This window comes from Dysidea avara, chromosome 14 (assembly GCF_963678975.1).
Source record: "Dysidea avara chromosome 14, odDysAvar1.4, whole genome shotgun sequence".
Classification (NCBI taxonomy): Eukaryota; Metazoa; Porifera; class Demospongiae; order Dictyoceratida; family Dysideidae; genus Dysidea; species Dysidea avara.
The window spans coordinates 4780540-4799352 of NC_089285.1; the positions used below are offsets into that span (position 1 = coordinate 4780540).

At 39.3% G+C, this 18813-nt stretch overlaps 1 protein-coding gene across 1 annotated transcript; it reads right to left on the reverse strand.

The window, feature by feature from the left end:
- Nucleotides 1–17553: 17553 nt before the first annotated feature.
- Nucleotides 17554–18813, reverse strand: LOC136243973 (uncharacterized). Its single transcript, XM_066035509.1, has one exon. The coding sequence runs from the start codon at nt 18811–18813 to the stop codon at nt 17554–17556; it is 1260 nt and encodes a 419-aa protein (XP_065891581.1).

The window sequence follows — 18813 nt, forward strand, 5'->3', positions numbered from 1 at the left end:
TTGCCAACAAAAAGAGCTCAGGAGTGGATCCTGGAGAAGTGCGGTGTGCTAGAAGATTAAGTTGGGAATCAGTATGCTATCTGGAAGTGAAGATTAGCTAGTTTCATTAATAATACAGTAGGATTATAGTATTCATAAGCTGCATAAACAGCAGTGTAGGTTTTGATGCACACAGAGCTAATTTTAATGTTTTTACTTAAGGGCAACCGGACAGAGCATAATTTTTGTCTAGAAACTGGCTGTGAGGGAATATTCTGGGAATTTCCCTCATATTCCACTTCCAAATTTGAACCTCGTTCCAAATCTTCCTGGCTACGCCCCTGCAGCTCAACTTGTACAAATTATAGTATATTTTCTTGATTATACCAACAGGCGGCAGAGACTTTTGTGAGATCAATCACTATGTACATGTAAGCAATAAAATCAGGATGAATACATGTGTTCTCAAATTAACTCTCTAATGATATATTAATAAGTAATACCATGACAGAAAAAAAGTAGTCTGCAAATGCTAAACTGCAAAAGCCTTTGTGCTTAAAAAATGAACTTTTCTTTTACTGCTTATCGATATGTTCTATAGTTCCAGAGAATTGACCTAAACTTAGGAAGTTCAATGTCGAAATTTCAACCAACCCCTTGCACAGGAGACTGATCAACAGATTTGCCAAATACTAACCATTGCTCAGGTTTCTAATATACGTACAGTATACGTCTCCTTTACAACAAAACACAAATGCTAACCTGAAGTAACCGAGGAATCATCTAACAGATTTGATATTCCATGCATTTCATAACATAGTTGGAGCTTTTCAGTGTGGTGGCCTACACACATGAATCTATAATGTGTAGAGATCTTGCTGTTTGCTATGGGTCTGCTTTGTCATCAGTAAACAATCCTAGTAGCTACCCCTGTCAAGTTCAGTGTGTAACAATGCCATTTCACAAACTACCTACTAATGGAGATACGGTATAATGTAACTTAGCTGATTTCATGTTGTAACTTTCCTTATGGCTTCTTGGTTGCAAGGACAACATAGATGTGCTTTAACCATAAATCACTAGTAATCTGAATGCTGTTACAAGTAACTTACAACAAAGCAATGCCTAGCCATAAGATGTTCATAAACCCCCTTGATAGATGGGCTGCAATCACAAATCATTTCACAGCCTGCAAAACGATTGCAGAGTTAGTTATTATACATTTTTATGGTCAGAACACCAGGTTTATGGTTATCCAACAGGTAAAAGCACCAGTGAAACAATTCTGTGGCAAACATTTAAACAGGCTACTCATGAAAAAAATTGTGACTATGTAATGTATTGCTTCATATCAGTGCTGTCAAGTTTTCCTTGTGATGAACTTAGGCACATCTGGTCATCCAGATTATATTTTACTGTTAGGCATACACTGTATGTGGAACCATCATGCCTGTTTGTCACCACATGTGTACCAGCCAGAAGATAAACTTCATCCTGATTGGCAACTTGGTCGTCGTGCTGATGTCGATATCTTATATGCAGCACTACTTAACCTGCTCATATTTCTTTCTCCGCTTCCTGTGCTGGGGTGGCTGCTGCAACTGGAGAGGTGGCAAAGAATACGAAGAACCTGGCTATTGTGGAGAAGGCAGGAAGTGATTTATTTCACTAGTTGTGAGGTCTGGACACTATTTGCTGTTAATTCTTCATTCGATTGCTGATCGTACCACTACCTGTAGTGATATTTAACCTAACGTAAAGTGGTAAAGGATCATTCTGTGGGCATGCCTTCTGTAAAATTGTACATTTTGAGATGCTATTTGGAGGAACTTTTTGGGTCTGTGCAAGGTGCTAGTTAGCTACCTGGTATTCTGTGAATGCTATCCCACTAGAGACCTACCGTTGTGAGAAAACTTAAAATTAATGATAGAACCAGAGACTGACCAAAAGCACTTCCATAATACTATTTGACTATCATTTGAGTTTATTAATTATGAACTGTATAAGGGATGTTTCCAAAGCAGAGAAACAAAGCCAAAGCTAGTATAACGTAAATTATTTTAGAGGCACTTAATACAGACAAAGTCAAAGTGAAGCTGTTCTGAGTGAAAGACAAGTTAGATAAGTGTTGTTTTTGTCAATTTTGCTGTTAAATAAATACCAAGTATTGCATGTTAACTACTTTTTATTTAGCTTCATCAAATTTAAAAGTTTTTTATTTGTGGCAAGGCTGTGACCTCACTGGTCGCACCTACCCTGACACCAGATATACTATAGCTAGTGGGCATTTAATCCCTAATTGAGTCATGTTCTGTGATCCCTAATCCAACTTAGAAATCCTAATTTTTCCTATACTTAATTGTCTACTGTTATAATTACAATTATACACAAAAAATTGGAATTTTCAACTAGAGTAGGGACCATAGCACATCGATAAAAAGTACTGAAACAAGCTGGAGTAGTGCATGATATTAAATCACAGTAAAACAATAAGAAGTGTTATATCCCTACTGTGCTGATATCATAATGGGAAATGCACAGTAGGAAATGCACAGTAGGGATATAACACTTATTATTGTTATACTGTGATTTAATGTCATGCACTACTCCAGCTTGTTTCAGTACTTTTTATTGATGTGCTATGGTCCCTACTCTAGTTAAAATTCCAATTTTTTTAAAAAAAGTTTGTTAACTTTTTTGTAAATAATAGTATTATAACTGATAAACCCATGCATAATGTGAAAGAAATGGTGCCGCGTGCCCCAGCTATAATCATCGCCAGAAAAATAAAGTATCCATTGCGCTTCATTGTCAGCTATGTTAGATCTGTTACACAGCATTACGAATCAAGAACTGTTCAAAAAGCACCTCTGCAATCCACCCATACCACATCAAAAAAAGAAATGGATGCCCCTGGTCAGTTATATCAATTATCATTTGAAAAGTGAAGTATCCATTAAGTTTTGTTGTCAGTTATGTTCAACCCATTACACAGCAGTACGAATCAAAAACTGTTCGAAAAGCACCTATGCAATGAAAGTAGCCACTATGAAAATACAGATAATTTCCGTTACGAAGGGAAGCCATCGCATACTACTGCCAATCGACTCTTTTGTTGTCAGCAAAGATGAATGGGTCACAAAGGAGTGCACTGGTAAGTCCATGAAGAATGCATTGTACGTACTGCAGTATGCCACAAGGTACCTCTTGGGCTGAAGTGATGTCAAACAGCAAAATTATTGAGCCCGTAGCCTTAACTGTTATCGAGTAATGCTCTTCTGAAGGCATCAGTCAGTCAGTCAGTCAGTAGAAAATTTCATTTAATTAAAAATTCCGTAGCAACTTGTTGAAAGCATTTTTGAGGTGCCAGGAAGGTACTGTGGAGCTGGTTTTTGGGTAATATTTCTGGCCAGAAGAGCATATTCCCTAATAGACATTACTACTGTACTGTATGGAACTATGATACAGGTGAACTGCTTGATCTTTCTCATCTAGTACATGTCTAGATTTTTGCCAGAAAGATTTATGAGGTGAAGCTCATTGTTAGAAATTGAAATCTGAACAAAATACCCATGAAACCACTTTTATTTCTGAAGAGAAACCTTGCTGTATGCTCCTTTTGTCAACTTTGATACAAACTGTTCACTCACGTGTTGTCTAGGCCAGCACAAGTGAGTCTTATACTGTGGTTGTATCATTGGCCGAGTCATAGGCTACTGGGCTAATCAAGATGTAGAATCTAATGCGTTCAAAGATACTGACGTTTTGCGACTTTTAAGTTGATATTGTGTTACTATAGTGCCTAGCCAATACATTTAAGTATGTTTCTTTTACTTTATGTGATTGTGTATAACTACACACATGATGATGATTGTGATTTGGATATTCAGCTGGTAAGTTGATATTGTGTTACTATAGTGTATATGTTTACCTAAATAGTTGTCGTTACATGTTAACATTAACGTAAGATTATCTAATCCAAAACAGCCAAGCTGTAAAAAAAGTGTGCGGCTCTCAGAAAGGCTATGGTGAAAAAAGATGTGAAATCCAAGGTGGCGGCCAAGAAAATGGTAAAAATTTTAATAACGACAATTCAGGTGAATTTTTGTGCCACTTCACAAAATTTACCTAAATTGTCATTATTAAAATTTTTACCATTAACCTACCATCACAGCCATTTCTTGGCCGCCACCTTGGATTTCACATCTTTTTTCACCATAGCCTTTCTGAGGGCCGCACACTTTTTTTACAGCTTGGCTGTTTTGGATTAGATTTCATTTCTTTTTTGTATTTGTATTTGTATACCCCAAAGCCGGCCTATGGCCAGCTTTGGGACTTTTTTAACCTATGTTTTTTACTTTACTACAGGAAGAAGAAAAGATGAAGTAGATGTACTTTAAATATTTTATCAGTAAATGTACAAATTATATATGCTGTATAATACATATTGATTACAGAAATCTCCATTGTGGTTTCTTTGTAACTGAACACTCTACAAGGTGACTTCTTCTAATTGCTCTCTCTACAGGCTGAATTGTTTGTAGCTGAACGATCTACAAGGTAACTTCTTCTAGCTGATCTCTCTACAGGGTGATGTGTTTGTAGCTGAACGATCTACAAGGTAACTTCTTCTAGCTGATCTCTCTGCAGGGTGATGTGTTTGTAGCTGAATTCTTTATAGGTGATTTGTTTGCAGCTGAGCTCTTTACAGAATGGTTTCTTTGTAGCTGAACTCTCTAAAAGGTAACTTCTTCTAACTGATCTTTCTACAGGGCAATTTGTTTCTGGCAGAATTTTCTACCGGGTGATTTCTTTGCAGCTGAACTCTCTACATGGTGGTTTCTTTGTAGCTGAACTCTCTACAAGGTAATTTCTTCTAGCTGATCTTTCTACAGGGTGATTTGTTTGTAGCTGAATTCTGTACAGGTGATTTGTTTGCAGCTGAGCTCTTTACAGAATGGTTTCTTTGTAGCTGAACTCTCTACAGGGTGATTTGTTTGTAGCTGAAATCCCTACAAGGTAACTTCTTCTAGCTGATCTTTCTACAGGGCGATTTGTTTGTAGCTGAGTTCTCTACAGGGTGTTTGTTTGCAGCTGAATTCTCTACATGGTGGTTTCTTTATAGCTGAACTCTCTGCAAGGTGACTTCTTCTAGCTGATCTCTCTACAGGGTGATTTGTTTGTAGCTGAACTCTCTACAATTGATTTTTTTGTAGCTGAACTCTTTACAAGGCGATACTTCTAGGTGATCTCTCTACAGGATTCCTTGTTTCTAACTGAACTCTCAACAGGGTGATCTGTTAATAGCTGAACTTTCTACTGGGTGATTTGTTTGCAGCTGAACTCTCTAAATGGTGGTTTCTATGTAGCTGAACTCTCTACAAGGTAATTTCTTCTAGCTGAACTCTCTACAGGGTGACTTGTTTCTAGCTGATCTCTCTACAGGGTGATCGGTTCATAGCTGAACTTTCTACAGGGTGATCTGTTTGCAGCTGAACTCTCTACATGGTAGTTTCTTTGTAGCTGAACTCTCTACAATGTGACTTCTTCTAGCTGAACTCTCTACAAGGTGACTTGTTTCTAGCTGATCTCTCTACAGGGTGACTTGTTTCTAGCTGAACTCTCTACAGGTGATTTGTTTGTAGCTGAACTCTCTACATGGTGGTTTCATTGTAGCTGAACTCTCTACAAGGTAACTTCTTCTAGTTGATCTTTTTACAGGGCATATTTGTTTGTAGCTGAGTTCTCTACAGGGTGATTTGTTTGCAGCTGAACTCTCTACATGGGAGTTTCATTGTAGCTGAACTCTCTACAATGTGACTTCTTCTAGCTGAACTCTCTACAGGGTGACTTGTTTTTAGCTGAACTCTCTACAAGTGATTTGTTTGTAGCTGAACTCTCTACATGGTGGTTTCGTTGTAGCTGAACTCTCTACAAGGTAACTTCTTCTAGCTGATCTTTTTACACTGCATATTTGTTTGTAGCTGAGTTCTCTACAGGGTGATTTGTTTGCAGCTGAACTCTCTACATGGTGGTTTCTTTGTAGCTGAACTCTCTACAAGGTAACTTCTTCTAGCTGATCTTTCTACAGGGTGATTGAGTTTTTTGCAGCTGAACTCTTTACATGGTGGTTGCTTTGTAGCTGAACCCTCTAAAAGGTGACTTCTTCTAGCTGAACTCTCTACAGGATGATTTGTTTGCAGCTGAACTCTCTACATAATGATTTCTTTGTAGCTGAACTCTCCTCTACAGGGTGATTTGTTTGTAGCTGAAATTCCTACAAGGTAACTTCTTCTAGCTGATCTTTCTATAGGGCGATTTGTTTGTAGCTGAGTTCTCTACAGGGTGATTTTTTTGCAGCCGAACTCTCTACGTGGTAGTTTCTTTGTAGCTGAACTCTCTACAATGTGACTTCTTCTGGCTGAACTCTCTACAGGGTGACTTGTTTTTAGCTGATCTCTCTACAGGGTGACTTGTTTCTAGCTGAACTCTCTACAGGTGATTTGTTTGCAGCTGAACTCTCTACATGGTGGTTTATTTGTAGCTGAACTCTCTACAAGGTAACTTCTTCCAGCTGATCTTTCTACAGGGTGATTTGTTTGTAGCTGAATTCTCTACAGTGTGACTTGTTTTTAGCTGATCTCTCTACAGGGTGACTTGTTTCTAGCTGAACTGTCTACAGGTGATTTGTTTGCAGCTGAACTCTCTACATGGTGGTTTCTTTGTAGCTGAACTCTCTACAAGGTAACTTCTTCTAGTTGATCTTTCTACAGGGTGATTTGTTTGTAGCTGAATTCTCTACAAGGTAACTTCTTCTAGCTGAACTCTCTACAGAGTGATTGATTTTTTTGCAGCTGAACTCTCTACATGGTGGTTTCTTTGTAGCTAAACTCTCTACAAGGTAAGTTCTTCTAGCTGATCTTTCTACAGGGTGATTTATTTGCAGCTGAACTCTCTACAAGGTGACTTCTTCTAGCTGAACTCTCTACAGAGTGATTAATTTTTTTGCAGCTTAACTCTCTACATGGTGGTTTCTTTGTAACTGAACTCTCTGCAGGGTGATTTGTTTGTAGCTGAACTCTCTACAGGGTGATCTGTTCTTAGCTGAACTCCCTATAAGGTAATTTCTTCTAGCTAATCTCTCTACAGAATGATTTGTTTGTAGCTGAACTATCTACAAGGTAACTTCTTCTAGCTGATCTCTCTACAGGTTGATTTGTTTGTAGCTGAATTCTGTATAGGTGATCTGTTTGCAGCTGAGCTCTTTACAGAATGTTTTTTTTGTAGCTGAACTCTCTACAAGGTAACTTCTTCTAGCTGATGTATCTACATGGTCACTAGTTTGTAGCTGAATTCTCTACATGGTGGTTTCTTTGTAACTGAACTATCTACAAGATGACATCTTCTAGCTGATCTTTCAACAGGGTGATTTGTTTTGTAACTGAACTCTCTACAAGAAAACTTCTTCTAACTGATGTCTGAACAGGGTGAATTGTTTGTAGCTGAACTCTCTACTGGGTGATTTGTTTGTAGCTGATCTCTATATAGGTTACTTATTTCTAACTGATCTCTTGAATTCTGTTCAGGGTGACTGCTCTATTAGGATGACTGCTCTATTAGAGTATCTCGATCTCGCACTTGCTACACCAAGTTGGATTTCGTGTTATAACTCCGTGGCTTTAAGTCTGATTCTTCTACACCATTGAAGAGCCTTTCTAAGATGAGAACTCCATCTGTACAGCGATTTTCAAAACATTACCCCAAGTGGTTTATCTGGTAGGCGTGGCAAGCATAATAATAATAATAATAATAAAATATAATAATAAAAAATTAGCTAATCTCGATTGCATAATTGTTACACACTGTTGATTTTTTCGCTGTATCTTCCTGGTTTTTAGCTCGATTTCTTTCAAACCACAAAAGGTTTGAGGTTCAATAGTTAACCTATTCACCCACCGATTTTCAGCTTCTTCCCATACGCGGTTTACCCTGTAGGCGTGACAACATATTGGTGTTATTTTTCGTGCATAATCGCTCATAACTCTTTGCCTGTTTATGGTATTCCAGCCAAAGTTGGTACCGAGATGCACCTTTATACCCCCCTTCTGTGTGCCAAATTTCAAGGCAATCGGATAACGCGTTCGCGTTTTATAACAGTTTTTGTAAGTGTGCGAAAAGAGGAAGAAAAATAAGAAGAAAAAAAAAACGAAGAAACTAAGCCAATTTTTGAAGTCGCATATCTCAGGAATGCCTGAAGCGATTTTGCTCAAATTTGGAATGTGGAGTACTGAAGTTGGAGGGAATGTACACAGCAAAATTTGTCTTGTTTCATCAAGGCAGCACAGAGCTACGGAGGTGCGAAAATTGCGTTTTGTTTCTTCCTGTCAATATACTCACGGGGTTGTGCGCCGGCTTCTTGGGCCGCACGACACACTACCGTGTGTCTTGATAGCCAATACATTTAACTATTTTTCTTTTACTTTATGTGATTGTGTATAACTACACACATGATGATGATTGTGATTTGGATATTCAGATGGTAAGTTGATATTGTGTTACTATAGTGTATTTATTTACCTAAATAGTTGTTATTATATGTGACGGTCTCAGCAAAAATCCAACATGTTCACAAAGTTTCAAAAGGTTTTTGTTTGCTTAACATTATCTTCTGTATTCAAGGAGTGGATCACCAAAGGTTTATATAATTATAATAATATGGTCAATATAATGATCAGTGGAAGTGGTGTTATATTCCTCATCCTTGACATCAGGGCTGAATACCTATAACCTCTTTGTACGAGGAACTCTGTAGCAATAAAGTGTATGATATGGCAAGTACATATTTTTAAAGTGTATTGGTTTACCTTAATTGTTGTTGTTTATAATGAGCGAATTACTTCCTTATCATTCTGAAAGGTAAACTACTGTAGTATTTTTATGTAATAGTTGTATCCAAGGCTTTAGTAACACTGCATGAGGATGGTTTTCTGAAGTCTACCAAGGATTTACGAGACTTAACCACAGTGTATGTTAGTGGCTGTGAATTGTATGTTTACAATGCTTACAAAGTAATAGATTAGCAGGCTAAATGATAGTTTTTCAGCATAGGTGAATGTAAAATGCATTCTTGCAGTGGGCATTAAATAGAATTTTTAGTGAATGATTTCTAGCATGCCTACAAGTAGAAGAAAACTGCAATTCTAGTTACTGTGTGACAGTAGGAAACGGTATACAATCTGCAAAAACCAATGTTTCAACTTGGCGCATGTCCCATTCCATTCCGTTCTGGCTTTTAGCTCTACTCATTAATAGAATAGTTGATTATTTGTGGTTCCATAAGCTGGACTTGGTTGCATCCATTACCATCTTCCTATGTTTTGTCTGGAAAATTGAAATCACCACCTAATATGATTTGAAGTGGAGTTGTTGAATCATTATGAACTAGTTCAGATAAAGAATTATTAAAAACATCTGTAGGAGTATGATTATTGTTTGGTGGTCTGTAGAATGAACATAAATACAAAACCTTGTGTTTCTGAATTTGAAATTTGTCCCAAATAATTTCTGCATCTTATGTGTAGTTAAAAAAATATTTGAAATTTGTAAAGAACTTTTGAAACCAAATGAACACTCCACCAGTGTTTTTGATAAGGCTATATGGTGTGCCATTGGTGCTAGCCATCCTCCACTGTCCTACTTATAAACAGAACTTAGCTCCAGGCTGGTGCAGTGTAAAATTTATTAGTGCCAATGGAGCAAGTGCAATTAGCAAAGCGCCACTGGCACTAACCATTTACCAGAGGTTTGATAAGGTAATGTCCTTAAAACATGAATAACATTACTTATATCAACAAGTAGCCAAGCAGTCCCTTAGAGCTTGCTCCATTAGTCTTTGCTATGATTTCTAATTTTGGTATTCGTTCGTCAATGACTGCAGATACATGAGCTGCAGATACATGATCGCAGATACCACTATTTAATTAACATTGTAAGGCTTCAGTCACGTGTTTACCGATGTTCTCTACAAAGAAACAGCGATTGCTCAGTCCATTTGTCAGGGTCGAGCCATCATCTAGTGGAGTACTAGAAGACACTGAGATTTTACCTTCATCTTCATCAAGCACAAGTGAAGAAATGGTGACAAACCTCCATCATGACATTAGGACTAGAAAGTTTTTACCGTGTTGGAAATATCTATTCCCATTGGTTGAAGTTCAAGATGGTGAACTCAATGAAGAGATCATAGAAAAACTATACTGTCGTGAGTGTAGAGCAGCAGGACTGAAAAACTATTTTGCTCTTGGCAAGGTTCGTCCAGCTAAAGGCTGGAAAAGAGAGTACCTCAGACGTCACGATGATTCGAGCAACTATTCACGTATTGCTCCGCAGGTTACTGCTATTGCTAAAACTGCCAGTTCCATGTTTAAAGCACCTAAAACATCTGCTTCTGAAAGAGAAAGGTTGGGACTGTTAATTAACATCCATTTTTTGGCTACAAATGGACTTTCAATGAATAAAGGAGCCCCACTTCATTCTCTTGTAGATATTCATATTTTATTTCATGACGTAGAGCCAGTAATAATTGAAGATGATTTGGAAGAAGTATCATCCCTATCTACAACAGCCAGCACTTGGTTGTCTAAGACCCATAGGAGCACCTACAGCACTTGGGAATTTGTGCATGCTCTTAATGCTGTTACAGAGAGTGAAGATGTTGCTAAATTACAAAAGGCGAGATATTTTTCTTACTGTTACGTAGATGAATCCATGACATTTCGTGTGCCAAATATCTTATGTTTATTGTCAATTTTTGGATAGAGAAAACAATAAAAAAGAATTGATATTTATGAAATTGTTGGCTTTGAAAGAATGTGATGCAGATTCGATTTTCAAATCAGTGGCAGAATATTTTCATGAAATTGGTGTTTCAATGGATAAAATGATCATGTTTACTAGTGATGGAGCATCAGCGATGCTTGGGTGCAGTGATGGTATTCAGGCCAAGTTGAAATCTGTCGTGCCATATTTAATGGAATTTCAATGTGTTGCTCATCCAGAAGCATTATCAGTTAGCCAGGCCTACTAGTCTGTCGAATATTTCGTTCAAATAGAAAGCATGCTCCGTGCAATTTACTCATATTTTTCGCACTCAAGTGTGCGAACTGAGCGATTAAAGCTTGTGTTTAGTGTGCTCAATAAGAAGTATGTTAGGATACAGAAGCTGTTTAATATCCGCTGGTTGAGTCGTAAGGGTTGCTGTAAGGGTTGCTGTAAGGGTTGTTGTGCGTTCTTATGAAGTACTAGTTACATATTTTGAGGATCAGTCTAATGAAGATATCACTACTGATGGAATTGCAAAAAGACTAAAAAGATATCAGTTTGTTGTGTCATTACATTTCTTGTGTGATATCCTTAGTACCCTTGGCCAATTAAACAAAACATTCCAAATACCTACTTACCACCTGTGTGATGCACACAGAAAAGTTACTGAAGTTATTAAAGCCCTAAAAAACAGGTATTTACAGAAAGATATATGATGGGGTCCTTACACTACAGAGTGCATTGAAGGAATTGCACATCACACAATACAGGTTGAAGAAAAGGCTTGAGACAGATATAGCCAAGTTTGTTCAGGCTATAGTCAACAATTTAACAGCTCGCTTTCCAAGTAGTGATATTATTCAAGCAGCAAGAATGTTTGATCCAGCTGCAGTTCCTGGATCTGATACAGATTGTGCAGCATATGGAGAAAATGATCTACTGTTACTGACTAGTCAGTATTCATCATTTGTAGATCACAATTTGTGCTGACTGGAGTGGGATACTCTGATGAAATTAGCTACTGATGAGACACTTATAATGCACTACCCTTCTCTTTCTAAACTAACAGAAATTGTGCTGATATATCCTTCTAGTGCTTCTGAAGTAGAAAGAGGCTTTCCTTACCAAAATGCTACGAAGACAAAATTCCGTAATCGGTTGAGTGTGTGTCACCTCAACCAGCTGCTTAGATTAAGACTTAATGCATCCAAGCTTGCAGAATTTCCTTTTCACAAATTGTACAAAAAATGGGTTGAGGCTAAGCACCGTCCTTACGTTATACCTCTGTCTGAAAAGCAAAATATAAACTTAGATGATTCAGGTTCATCAGACTCAGAGTAATATTTTTCACTATCAAAACTGTAGTATACTCTGTATTGTAGTGTGACCTAGTGTTCTTAGTGATATTATTGTAATACATAGTGTGTAACTTGACATGACTTGAAAAGAAACATATATACATACATGATTTAATTGAGTGAATGCCAGGGTTTATAGTGTCAGGAAAAACATATATATATTTGGCTGGACACATTAGTACACTGTATGGACACAAAAGCACTGTACTGTTTCTTTGTGCTTCCTAAGCAGAAGGGTTGGCATTGTTGTATTTGTGGTTCCTCCCTTGAATGTAGCAACCAACTGGTACTTGTTAGTAGAGTAAATTGTCACACATAAGTCAGACAGTAGGCTCCAGTCATATCCGATTATGGTTGGAAAATGGGGTATTTGTCAGGAATTTGTTTATTGTAAGTCCTGGTGGATGCTTTTCACAATGGAACCGTTTCATTATGATTGTGGAATAGCGTGCTCCTTTGAGTCCTTGACATGACTTGATGTTACCTAAAATGATGCACACATACATAATTTGAGTGAATGCTCTTCACAACATAACATGTACACTATAAGAAAAAATTCCTAACAAAAAAGAAAAAATCCCTAACAATAGATTTCCTTCTACTCACGGTGCAAGAGCAAACAAATCTGGCTCAACAGCATGTTGGGTTGGGCCAATTTGGTGTGAATTGGTAGCTTTATCAAAAACCCTGCACTCCACCAGCACTTAAGCACCTAAACATTTGTCCTTTCTGGTACAGTAATTTTATATGAATCTGGTAGAATTTCTGATGAAAAAAGGAGAGTCTAGATGTGATTATGATCCCCATACAGTATCAATATCATTAAGAGTCAACAAAGCAGCAAGTTCATTTCTTCTGGATATATATGCTTCTTAAACTATGGCATTTCGTATTCAATAATTTCAGGGTAAAATTATCATTAATTTTGTTGGAAACTATTTAATAATGCAGTGGGGAGTAATTAAATTTGAGGAACCCTCTGCACTATCTTCACGTTTTTCATACAATGGTGCTTTCCATCTTTATTCATGCCAGCTAGTTTGGCTCAAAGGCTCTTGTTTATTTCTTGCTTTTTAAGAATGAGGTCAGGCATTTAACATAAATTTTCCTGATATCTTCCAGGTGGTTTGAACTTCTTAATTTGGTGCAATTACGAAGCACACTAACTTTATTGCTAGGCAGCCAAGGGATATCTTTAACAGGCGGGGTCTCTCCAATTCTTAGCGCTAGGGCTGTGCGATAATGGCGATAACATGATTATCGTGATATCTATGTGATTATCGGGATAAAGATAATGAATTTTCTATTATCGATAACTTAAGATAATAGTAAATCTCTGTAGACTATTGTATATTAAAAGCAGGCAGATGGTACTCTTGTGAGTAAGGTCACAACCGGCTGTGGTAATTCTGAAAAGGGCGATTTTTGCAAGAGATACTAGCCTTAAACATTTATTATTAGGTGCAATTGTGCTTGTAAAAGTACTCAATAGCAACATTTCATTATCGAGATAATATTGTTTATCATGATAAAATGGATTTTGTTATCAAAACTTGTCGAGATATAGGTTTTTCCATTATTGCACAGCCCTACTTAGCGCATTTGTGATAGAAACTGAAATATCTGTAGATGTTTTTCAATAATACCTGAGACTCATGTAACATCATGAGATTTTCTTTTTGTCGGATCCTCATCTTCAGATTCATCCAAGTTGTGAACTATCATACAGTAGGGTAGTACTGTATATTAGGGATCATGGAGATTTGGGTTTTCCTAGCCAAAAAATCACCCAAAAATCAGCTTCACAACTCTATCCTGGCACCATGGCAGTATTGGTTAGGTATGACCAAGCCCAAAATTACCTTCAGTACGAACCTAAAGGCTTCCAATAAATTGTTACAAAATTTTAAAAAAAATTATTCAATGGAATTTTCTACTGACTAACCGCCTGCCTGCCTGCCTGCCTGCCTGCCTGCCTGCCTGCCTGCCTGCCTGCCTGCCTGCCTGCCTGCCTGCCTGCCTGCCTGCCTGCCTGCCTGCCTGCCTGCCTGCCTGCCTGCCTGCCTGCCTGCCTGCCTGCCTGCCTGCCTGCCTGCCTGCCTGCCTGCCTGCCTGCCTGCCTGCCTGCCTGCCTGCCTGCCTGCCTGCCTGCCTGCCTGCCTGCCTGCCTGCCTGCCTGCCTGCCTGCCTGCCTGCCTGCCTGCCTGCCTGCCTGCCTGCCTGCCTGCCTGCCTGCCTGCCTGATGCCTTCAGGCAAATGTAACTCGATAACGGCTAAGGCTATGGGCTTGATTTTTTCACTGTTCATCATCACTTTGTCCCGAGACGTGCCTTTTGGCATACCGCAATACGTACAATGCACGCATCATGGACTTACCTATGTCCTCCTTTGTGTCCCATTTCTTTTTGCTGACAGCCTAAGGTGTCGATTCATGGTAGCGTGATGCATGGCTTCCCTACAGTGCATTTGTAAACAGGAGTCGTCCGTATTTTCCATAGTGACTGGATTGATTGCAGAGACAATTCTAACACTGTTCTTCATTTGTAACGCTGTGTAATAGGCTGAAAATAGCTGTAAGCGAAGCATAATGGCCACTGCACTTTTGAAGCAGTATTTGCAGAGGAGGTTGGATGCGCTATAAGCACTACTTAAATGTATTGCTCTTAATTGCATTCTTTTCTTTGGTATTTCACGTGACCCTCAATAGTCGCTGTAGAATATAGCGTGGTCGATCACGTGAGTCAGTATTCTCTATTAAAGCACACCATACAGACACTTATGTTTACAAACATACATACAGGAAATATATACAAATGTCTACATGTCACATCTCCCTTCTTTAAGCATTTGCTTAGTATTGTAGGCGATCTGGGGGATGGATAGCTGTCCCTGTTTGTAGGCGAGTAGCAGGTCTTGAATAGTTTGTCGAAGTAGGGGCTTCTGTAAGTTGGGAATCAGATCGAGTTCGTAAATGTGATCGATTTCTTCTAAGTTCTCCAGAGGGTGTTTCAACAACATACAATCGAGGTGTAGTAGCAGAGTGTGCCACTTGTCCTGATATCAGTCTTGACTGAACTCGGCTATCAACCCACACAGGCTGGTTTTCTGGTAGCTCTGGTAGGTTTCTTACTCTATGCCGTCGGTCATAGTTTTCTTTCTGTGCCTGCTTGTATTTTTGATCTAATGTTCTAAAGTCTTGAATGTGCTCCCAGTTCGGCACAAGGTGGTCATTCACTTGGGGAACATCTGTCCTTATCTTCCTCCCCATTAGCAATTCTGCTGGACTAAGTCCACACCAAGGTAGGGGAGTTGCTCGATAACTAAGTAGTGCCTTGTAAGGGTCCACTGTATGTTCCAACAATTTCTTCACTGTCTTAACCATTCTTTCTGCTAATCCATTAGCTTGAGGGTAATAAGGGCTTGTTGTTGTATGTTGGAATTCGTACACCTGGGAAAATTGCTTCATCTCCAGTGAGTCAAACTGAGGCCCATTATCAGTAATCAGAATCACAGGGATACCAAATCTGGCAAAAATAGCTTTTAAATGTGTTATGATGCTGGAGGAGGTGGTGGATGTAAGCTTCTGCACTTCTACAAATCTCGAGTAGTAATCAACTACCAACAAGTAATTACAGTGTTTTAGCTCAAAAAGATCAGCAGCAACTCGTTCCCATGGATAGCTGGATAGAGGTGTTGTTAACATAGGCTCTCGGGGTGGAACAGTAAGTTTCTGGCAGGTTGGACATGACTGAACAAACTGTTCTATTGCACTAGTGACTCCTGGCCACCATACTGAAAAAGCAACACGGAGTCTACATCTTTGTATTCCCTGATGACCAAGGTGTATCTTCTGTAGAGTTTGCTGTCTCAAACTTGATGGTACAACAATGCGAGTTTGGTACAGTAACAGGTGAGGGTGAGGCTACCCCGATATCTCCAGTAATTCTTCAATTCTCTACTTAGTTGGTTTCTACTTGGCCACCCTGATGTGCAGAATTCAATCAGTTGTATACAGAGTTTGTCAGTTGCTTGAGCTTGGGCATACATTTCTAGCCGTTCTTCACTTGCAGGTAAACTTGCTGTGAAAGACTGTACAAACTGCTCTGTCTCACTGGGGATTAAACCAGATATGTCTGCTGTTTCTTGAAGGGGAGCTCTAGACAACATGTCTGCAGTATACAATGATTTGCCTGGCACATGATGAATAGTGTATTGAAATCTCATGAGTCCGAGTCTAAACCACAGAACACGGGGTGGTAGGAGGTCTAAGCTTTTCTGCCCTAGAAGAGGGATGAGGGGCTTGTGATCTGTTTCCAGATGAACAACTTTTCCCAGCACATACTCTGAGAATTTCTCTAATGCCCATGTTAATGCCAGTGCCTCTTTCTCTATCTGGGCATAGTGACATTCTGTTTCACTCAATGAACGGGAAGCAAAAGCAACGGGGTGCCATTTATCTTCTTGCTGCTGTAGGAGAACAGCTCCCAAGCCATAACCAGATGCATCTGCAGAGATTTTGGTTTTCGCTGCAACATCATAAAGTGCTAGTACTCTGGTAGAAGAAATTTCTTTTTTAAGTTTCCTAAAGGACTCTTCTCCATGCCCAGGAATTCTTGGTACTTAGTAGGTCACGAAGCGGCTTAGAAATTTGAGCAATGTTTGGTGAGAACTTAGACATCTGATTAACCATTCCCATGAATCTCCGGAGCTCTGTGATGGATGATGGTGGCTTCATGGCTAAAATAGCTGCTGTTTTCCTTGGGTCTGGTGAAATTCCATGCTTGTCAATAACATGGCCAAGGAATGTGATGCGTGGCTGAGAAAATTTGCATTTCTCACCGTTCAGTGTAATTCCAGCTGCTTTGATCCATTCCAGAGCTGCCTGAAGTCTTGAGTCATGTTCATCTGGAGTATTCCCGGCAAATCCCTTTAGCCACAGAGTCCAGATTGCTAACAACATTCATAACACCATACGGGTGATTCTGTTTTAATATACTCCCATTTGGCATAACAAGTGCACCAGAAGTATTTCAATGTCAAATGAATGAAGTCCTCTCAGATCTTTTAGGTGTACTATGCCACATAGATGACATACCACTATTAGCATCAAGTTTGCTAAACATTGCTGCACCTGTCAGTTGTGCTAAGGTAGTGTCCACCTTTGGCATAGGGTGTATTTCCCTTAAAACATTCTCATTAAGAGGCTTCATATCCACACAAATTCTAATTGCACCTGAAGCCTTTGGCACAACCACCATTGCTGCACACCAAGGGGTAGGTTCTTTGACCCGGGATATAACACCTAAGCTTTCCATGCGCTGTAGTTCTGCTTGTACCTTTGGCCTTAGTGCAAGGGGGATATTTCTTGGTGTACTTAATGCATGTGGTTGAGCATTAGGTTTCAAGTTGATCTTGTTTGTACTCATGTGCAAATGTGCCCAGGCCAGTAAACAATGATGGGTACTGTGAAACAATACTAGTACTATTATCAACAGATTGTACATGTGATAACAACTTCAAAGCCTTGATGGCTGGAAATCCTAACAAATTATTTGTAATGTTCTTTACAACGTAGACAGGTTGTGCACCACAGGATCCTTCGTGTGTAAGAGTAAGAGATATCTTACCCAAAACTATCAGTCTGGTCCGATCTGGGCTGCAGAGTGTTGTATCTGGTGGTTGCAAAGGTTCTATCTGGTTCAATTTGTTCCATGTGGTCTCAGACAATACCGTAACTTCAGCTCCTGTATCCACTTTGAATTTTATCAAGTTCTGTCCCATGCTCACTTGCAATTCCCACATGTTACCATTGGTATTCTCCACTGTATCAAGGTACTTGACGTCTTCATACTGCTGAACTTGTTCATTAAGTGGCTGTTCTGTTGTGACAGAAATTGTGGCAATGGTGTTTGAAAGACATTGGGAGTTGAAGTGCCCACGTCTGTTACATCTAAAGCAAGTCATATCCTTTGCTGGGCATGATTGTCGAGGATGTGCTCCAGTGCCACATCTTCGGCATTTGTTGAATGTGGGTTTATCTGAGGTTGGTGGAATTGTAGGCAACTTTCTCCTGGTGGGGAACTGTTTTACTGCATCCAGAGAACTGCTTTCTTGCTTGATAAGCAGTCGTTGCAAGATATCTTGTTGGGTTATGATGGATTCTCGTTGGCGAATTAACTTCTTGGCTTTGTCCAGAGTAAGTTCTGGTTCTAGTTGCAAATGCTCTGATAAGGCGGAGTCCCGAATCCCTACAACTAAGCGGTCGCGGATTAACTCATCCTTCATTCCTCCAAACTCACAGTTCTCAGCTAACCTATGAATTTCTGTAATGAAACGGTCAGCCGATTCCCCTGGAAGTTGGCTGCGCTGGTTAAACCGAGCGCGCTCGTAAATGACGTTTTTCTTCACCTTGAAATAACTGTCAAACTCTTCAATAACTTTCTGATACTTCTTTCTATCATCAGTTGAGATACGAGTAGTGTCCAATACTTTCTCCGCGTCTTCTCCCAGGCAATATAACAAAGTGCTGACTTGGCATTCTTCACCTTTCTCTACTAGTCCTGACGCCTGACGATACTGCTCAAAGCGCCGCTTCCACTTCGGCCATTCTTCGCTGTTACCAAACGAAAACGGGGTTGGAGGCTGTAGATTCAT